Raw genomic sequence first — 7,894 nt, 5'->3', positions numbered from 1 at the left:
GCTGATTGGTTCAATGGGGAGGCAGCGCTGTGTGAACGCTTATATACCCCGCTCGACAAGCATATTCATAACTGATTTGAATTTAATTAGCTAGAAAATGAGATTTCAAGACGAGTTAGTACCTTGAAAATCATCTCTTGTCGGTGCAACATGTGGAGTAAATTCAGCAGCCACGTGATTACTCGCTTGTTTCCATAATGGAAAAACGCCCCCATCCACAGCCACGCCACATCCTCTTATTTTTGGCTATTTGAAGTTGGAACATAAAACTTCAACTTTTAGAACATTTTATAGCATTGCGGATTGCAAGGATTGTGTACAGTATAGGCTAAAGTATGAATTATTTTAATAGAAATAAATAATTTACGCCGTGGATGTTTTATTGGCCACTGCTTTGCGCATGCGAAGTGCTGAAGCCACTGCCACTTGTTATGATGACAGAAACAGATGACCGTGCGGGTACTCTAGTGCGCACTATACTCTTGTTGCACACAGTCGAATAATGTCCTAATCCACCTGTTCTAACCTATATAGTCGTTTTCCTTGGAGTTGGGTCTGTGCTGGCTTTCCGAAACTGGCTCCACGAGGCTGATCTCTTCACGCAACAGGAGGTCGGTCGACTCTTCTCCGGCTCACACCCCCTCTTTGAGATCTATATTGTGAACAGCGTTGTAGCCTCTATACCACCTGTAACTGTGCCTCCACTGTTAGAGCTCTCTCTCTCTCTCTCTCTCTCTCTCTCTCTCTCTCTCTCTCAGCACCACGCTGAGTTTCACGGACTGAAAAGATGATGAAAAAGCAAAATGTTCGGACTCTCTCGCTCATCCTGTGCATGTTCTCCTACTTGCTGGTGGGTGCCGCGGTGTTCGACGCGCTGGAGTCCGAGACGGAGAGCTCTCGCAGGCGCATCTTGGAGCAGAAACGCAGCGACATGAAAAAGAAGTACCGCTTCTCGGAGGACGACTACCGGGAAATCGAGCGAGTCGTGCTGCAGGCTGAGCCTCATCGCGCCGGGAGGCAGTGGAAATTTGCGGGTTCTTTTTACTTTGCCATAACGGTCATCACCACCATTGGTGAGTTTGATTTGTTTGTAGCCTACTGTCGCTATTACCCATTAGATATTATGCACGCACGCACGCACACACACACACACGCGCACACACGCGCACGCACACACCCACACACACACGCACACACGCACACACACACACACACACACACACACACACACACACACACACACCCACACACACACACACACACACACACACACACACACACACACACACACACACACACACACACACACACACACACACACACACACACACAAATTGTACAAATTGTATTGTATGACAAGATTGTCTTATTATGGACTTTCCGTATTTTACAGGTTGATATTTTAACATAGAACTTGTTTAATTCTCTCTCCATTAAGGTTATGGCCATGCAGCACCTGGTACAGACGCAGGGAAGGTCTTCTGCATGCTGTATGCTGTACTGGGCATTCCTCTTACTCTGGTCATGTTCCAGAGCCTGGGCGAGAGGATGAATACGTTTGTCCGCTATCTCCTCTGCAAGATAAAGCAGTGCCTGGGCTTACGGCAAACAGAGGTCTCCATGGAGAACATGGTACTGGTGGGCTTCCTGTCCTGCATGGGAACACTGTGTGTAGGCGCCGCGGCCTTCTCTCACTTTGAGGGCTGGACATTCTTCCATGCATACTACTACTCCTTCATCACACTGACCACCATTGGATTCGGGGACTTTGTGGCCCTGCAGAAGAAGGAGGACCTCCAGGAGAAGACGCCTTACGTGGCGTTCAGCTTCCTGTACATCCTGGTGGGGCTCACTGTCATCGGGGCGTTCCTCAACCTGGTGGTGCTTCGTTTCCTCACCATGAACACCGAAGATGAAAGGAGAGATGCCAAGGAGAGGGCCTCACTGAAGAGGGAGAAAGATCTTGTGGACAGGACCCTCGGGCTCTCTGCCATAGGAGCACGGAGCAGAGATGGGCAGAGGGGCAGGACGAACATGGTGCACAGTCGTAGCCACAGTACCCTCTATCTTCCCATGGAGGAGGGAACCAGTCGCACCAATCTAATCGCTTCCCCAGGAGAGGAACAGGAGAGCACGAGTGCCCCTCGCATACAGAAGCTGCAATTTCACTTCAAGACAGACAGATGCAGGCCGGACTCAAGTCTGGGTTCCCTCTGTTCCTGTATGTGCTACATGTGTGACAGTCTCCTCATGTCACACAGTGACCACCCCGGCTGCCACGTGAATGCTGTCTATTACAACTCTATCTCTTATAGAATCCACGGTCACTCTCCAAGCTTTAGGGACAACACTGGACTCTCTTCACCAGGTAGCACACCTGGGCACAGCTTCAGGGGTTTCCCTCGCTCTCGGCGGAGGTCAGTGTAGTGACTGCTGTGTAGTGATGGACAGGGTTTGAATTGGCAAACAACAATATTTTCTGATAGACCTCATACTGTATGTGGAAATGTTTTGTTTATTGAAATGATTTTGCTTGTTTGTAAAGCAAGCATAACGTTTTCCCCTGCTCAGAAAGCTCCAAAGTGTAATGCATGTATGAAAAGGGGCAGGTAGAGCACACACAGTGTAAACAATGAGTGCTCTTGCACTCATGCACTTAATGCAAATGTATTTAGAAATGTATAGATTTAGAAATGTATTTCTTCAACTTATGTGATTCAGTGTTTAAAGGATCCTTGCTTAATGCTTAAGGTAACAAAACAATGCGACTTTGCACTATGATGGACCCGCTTTCTAAATGGTAAATGGTGCATTCCTGCATTAATGACTTCATGCTACAGACCATAGCAAGACAAATTATTCTTTACAGGGAGAGCCTTAAAAATACTTTGAATCATCCCTGTGTGAAGTGAGGGGCGCTCTTATCATCATACATCATTTCTTTCCGGCCGATCACAATTTCCGTCCTTACTTTTGTCTTCAATGTTTGTGTTTACACAATGTTTACACAAACACTCAAAACTATAGTCATACAGTAGGTGGTGGACTGGTGGTAGCAAAACAATGTTTGTGTTTACACAAACCCTCAAAGCTGGACATAGGAGGGCCTTGCACCCCTCAACAAGCATAATGGGCCTTTACTTATAGCCCAGCTGAGTTAATTAATAATTACATTATAATTTATAACAGGGACAAAATAAACTTGGAGTGCATTCTCCGGCACTAATGTATACAGATAGATGTACTGTACAGAGAGATGATGGTGATTGAATCACATTTAATGGATGTAGCCCATGCTTGATATGTAGCAAGACATTGTTGTATATTTCCCATATGGTCCTGGAAAACATATGCATGAGTGCCCAGTTAGTGCACTGGCCATACTCTCCCTGTGAGTCTTGAAAATCCAAGTTCAAATCCAAGTTCTTTCCTTTCTCTCTGGTTTTCTGTCACTCTCCTATATATATATATATATATATATATATATATATATATATATATATATATATATATATATATATATATATATATATATATATATCAAAACTGTTATCAAAACTATATCTTCCATGTAATTTGTGAAATTCAGTTCATCAGTTGGCAGTTTAGCTTTATTTGGTCTCGCCAATCTTGGTCTATTAAACTTGAAGAAGCACAAACGACTGAAAATCTTGTTTTCATAAATGTTACTGCACAAGACATAAAGATCAAAACTTTAACAGGTATTGGAATATTTGTCTCATTTGTGCATTTGACATTTTGATTTGGTGTTGTTGATATGACTCCATGTTACAAACTATGCTATTAGTAAATACAAAATGTTTTGATTTAGGGAGTATAGAGGAGCCATGATGGGATGTATGTAATGTAATGAGTTATTACTTGCGCAAGCAGAGCGTGCAAGTATTGTGGTCGTGCTGGTACGAATGTATGCTGGTAGGTAATGATGGTGACGTAATTAAGATTTTCAGATTACATACATATATACATACAGACATTACCTTTAATTCACCCGACACTGAAACATATCCTAATTACGTCACCATCGACAGCCAGTTATAACCCGACATTGAATATATAACTATACGAAGCATACGCACATAAAAGAGTCAGCCGACCACAGTATAGTACTTTCAACTTACATACATACGTTACCTGTTACCCAACCAATATTGAAACATATCGTAATTACGTCAGCAGTTATAACCCGACTTTACTATTTAATTTCAATGTTTTACAGAGAGGCTGAGATTTGAAAGTTCGTAGCGGTCGACAGAGTGCAGTTCTAGTTGACATTGTGAGTGACTGGTGCTATCGTAAATCAGTTCATTATCCACACATGGATATAATGAATTATCTCAGTCTTCAGTTAGCCTGGAATAATGTATTTCAAGTCAAATCTCACCGTACACACTTAACTTACACTCACTGACTTTCACTTTACCATCTCCTATTTGTTTCTGTTGAGCCTACTCTTGGAATCAGAAACAATAATTAATATAGCTGCAAGCAGCTATAAAAGGGGGTCAAGCCCCAAAATAAAAAGGCTATATGCAATATACACAATGAGCTATATAAACATTGATGACTGAACTGCTCTTATCGTCATACATCATCACATTCCGCAGCCAATCAAATCATCACAAATGCGGTACACAGACACACAAAGCTGGACAAAGCTCCATTCGCAATTTTGCATGTATGATAATGCGATTTCTTTGACGTGGTCAAATAAATCTGGGGGAAAATCCTAACAATTTACTCATCGAGAGATCTAAAGGTCAAAGGTCTTTTGACGAGTGAGTGTGAGTTTCAGTTCCTGAGGGATCCTACGGCGCTCTACCTACCATATTGCTGAATTTCGTGAGCTGAAAATCTCAGCCAATACTGCTAAAATGGTGGAATTTTCACAGAATTTCCCCTTAAGTTTTATAATTTATTGTTTTACTAATGATGTGTGTGTGCCCCCTCGTCATTTTCAATTGCCCCCCGTCATTTTAACCTGGAGCTGAGCCTGGAACAAACTCCCACTATACGTTCGACAGGCTCAAGACCTACTTCTTCAGTGTTCTTGCTTTTAGTTGAGTTTTTAAAATCCTTGATGTTATCCATGTCCTCACTGTATTGTTTTATGTCTTTGCTATTCTTTATTGCTCTGTAAAGCACTTTGAGCTGCATTTCATGTCATGTGCTATACAAACAAAGTGTTATATTATTAGGGGTCAAGCCGAAGGGCGTAGACCCCTTATTGTTTCCGTACGGATTCCACCATTTTTAGCCATTTTGACAGTTCTGTGCTGTAGTTTTGCACAAACTTCGGCAATAATGGTAGAGGGACGTGAGAATCCCCTGAAGCTCACAGTCATTCTGACCTTTAGATCTCCCGATGAATACATTTTATGATTTGCTTGGTCCACTTTTTCGGATGTCAAAAAGCGACGTTTGTTGCCTTGGTAACCACTCCCCTTGTAATTTCCATTCCATTCAAATTTCCATTCATGCGAGTGAATGGAAGTTAACTCGCATGAACTTCACGTTCTCCTGAGTCTGGACTCTGGTTTGGGCTTGACCCCTAATAATTAAACATGAACTTAGACTTTCTATAACAAACAACATGGGGTTTCAAGGTACCTTCTGTACACATCATGGGGTTTCAAGGTACCTTCTGTACACATCATGGGGTTTCAAGGTTCCTTCTGTACACATCCCCAGTAGACATTCAGGATATATTCAGGTACCCGAATGTCCTGAATGTCTACTGGGGTTGGACCATGACCTGAAGGTACAGGTCGCCTTCCAGGCCGGGGGCCTGACCGGCTCTCTCCGGCTCAGAGGCTCTGTGACTGGTTCTCCTGGCTGGTGGGGGGAGGAGCAGCAGCAGCCAGGCTGCTGAGGTAGTGGTGGATGTGGAGCATGGCTGCGTCCAACAGAGAGTAAATGTCCTGGAGAGACTGGAGCCGCTCCTCCTCAGACAGCCCCGTCAGAGGAGGAGGAGGAGGCATGGATGACGCGGAGGGAAGAGCAGCCGGTGGCACATGGAGCAGCCACGACGGAGCTGGCGGGAAGGAGAAAGCAGGGGAGCTGGAAGCGAGTGTCTGCCCCGCAGCAGCAGCAGCAGACGGGGTTTCCCCCGCGGCCTCCTCCGTGTCAGCAGGACCACCACCACCACCAGGGGGCGCTCCAGAAGAGAAGAGAGCCCAAACAGGGAACAAGGCGACGGGAGGAAAGCCAGGTGGCGGCAACGGCATTCCTGGAGCCACCACGCTAGCAGGGAGCGTGGCGGGCGCATCGGCAAAGGGCGTGCCTTGAGCGAGTACGTCGGCGCGGCAGATGGGACAGGTGCGCTGCCTCTGGAACCAGGAGCGCAGACAGCCGCCATGGAAGATGTGGCCGCAGGGTAGCTTCTTGGCCCCGCCCACAGCCGGCGCCATCTCCTCCCGACACACCACGCACGCGCCGTCGGCAGCCCGCAGGTCGGCGGCCGTGGCGTCGGGGTACGCAGCGTTCATGTGGCGCACGGCGCGGCGCGACATGACCACGTCCGTGGCGGCCCTCCGCAGTGTCCGCAGTGCCAGGTAGAGCGGCCTCGTGGCGAACAGCGGGAAGCTGTGCACCTGGAGCATGACAACGATGAAGGCGAGGTGCAGCAGCGCCGTCACGCCGCCCGTCACCAGCTCCGTGTAGAGCATGTAGACCGCCTTGTCGTCCCAGGAGGACGCGGACGCCCCCTGGTGGTCGCCGCCGCGCAACTCGGCGCTGTGCAGCAGGTACTTGACCAGCGTGGTCAGCGCCATGGTCAGCAGCACGGCGTACTCCAGGCCGAACACCAGCTGCACCGACGGCCCGCGGCTCGCCACGCTGCGCCAGGCGTGCCGCACGAACAGCACGTCCAGCGCGGCCAGCAGGGACAGCACCGAGCGCATGCGCAGGTGGAACAGCGGCGACGCGGCGTGCGGGCTGCGCTCCATCGTGTCCACGCGGTCCTCGGCCAGCCAGTGGAAGCACTTGAGGAAGAGCAGCAGCGCGAAGAGCGCCACGAAGCGCGGCGACGCGTCGTCGCGGAACACCGTGAACGCCACGCACGTCTCGGTGACGGCGTAGCCGCAGCGCTCCACCAGGCGCTCCGTCTCGGCGTTTCGCAGCGCACCGAAGAACACGCTGCGGAGGAGGCAGCCCAGCAGGTAGAGCAGCACCGCCCCCTGCAGGTAGAGCACGGCCATGCTGGGGCTGCTGCGGCCCAGGTACACCACGGCAGGGTAGAACTGCTGCTTGAGGATGTAGGCGTGGGCCACCACTGCGCCCGTCAGCGCCAGGCTGGTGGCCGTCACCAGGGCCACTCGCACCATAGCTCTGGGAAAATGTATAATACTCGGGCCAAATACAACGACACCAGGCGTCGGGGGGGTGCGTCAACTAGGCCAGGAGGTAGCAGGGGGTGGCACGGACAAATAGGTTTTGAGAACCCTGCTGTCTTATAGATCAGTATCTTGTTCAGTGTCCTACAGGAGTCTGCCAGGGTCTTAAAGCAGTCCAGTTCTATGTCAGGGTCTTACCGGATCAGTATCTTATTCAGTACCTCAGAGGAGTTCAACTTCAGGGATGTGTCCTATAGGCTCCCGGGAGGTCAATATTTTAGTGCACTAACTTATTTCATTTGGACCGTTCAACATGTGTTTGAGCCAGTCTAGTAAGTCTGTCTGTCTCTATTCGATGGGTATAATTCTGTATATTTAATGTCTGTCTGTCGGTCTGTCTGTGAATCCACCTGGTTCTGTGTGTGTGTATTTGTCTCGCACGGTTTGCCCAAATATGGAGATGGCTGTGGTCATAGAGGTGACATCATGGCTGCAGACTGGCCTCAGTAATAGTGATTAAAAAAACTTGAATGAAAAAA

At 48.2% G+C, this 7,894-nt stretch overlaps 2 protein-coding genes across 2 annotated transcripts; one reads left to right on the top strand and one right to left on the bottom strand.

Annotated features, from left to right (window-relative positions):
• Positions 1 to 787: 787 nt before the first annotated feature.
• On the top strand, positions 788 to 2,427 carry kcnk15 (potassium channel, subfamily K, member 15; the record flags this gene model as incomplete). Its single annotated transcript, XM_083770181.1, has 2 exons — positions 788 to 1,073; positions 1,439 to 2,427. 2 exons carry the CDS (start codon positions 788 to 790, stop codon positions 2,425 to 2,427), a joined length of 1,275 nt encoding a protein of 424 aa, XP_083626307.1.
• Positions 2,428 to 5,828: 3,401 nt separating this feature from the next.
• On the bottom strand, positions 5,829 to 7,346 carry LOC310862123 (E3 ubiquitin-protein ligase synoviolin-like; the record flags this gene model as incomplete). Its single annotated transcript, XM_083769858.1, has 1 exon — positions 5,829 to 7,346. One exon carries the CDS (start codon positions 7,344 to 7,346, stop codon positions 5,829 to 5,831), a length of 1,518 nt encoding a protein of 505 aa, XP_083625984.1.
• Positions 7,347 to 7,894: the final 548 nt, after the last annotated feature.

This window comes from Protomyctophum parallelum (assembly GCF_964188405.1).
Source record: "Protomyctophum parallelum genome assembly, chromosome: 7".
NCBI classification, from domain to species: Eukaryota; Metazoa; Chordata; class Actinopteri; order Myctophiformes; family Myctophidae; genus Protomyctophum; species Protomyctophum parallelum.
The sequence above is the reverse complement of the archived record's forward strand: the minus strand, read 5'-3'. Positions and strand labels throughout refer to the sequence as shown.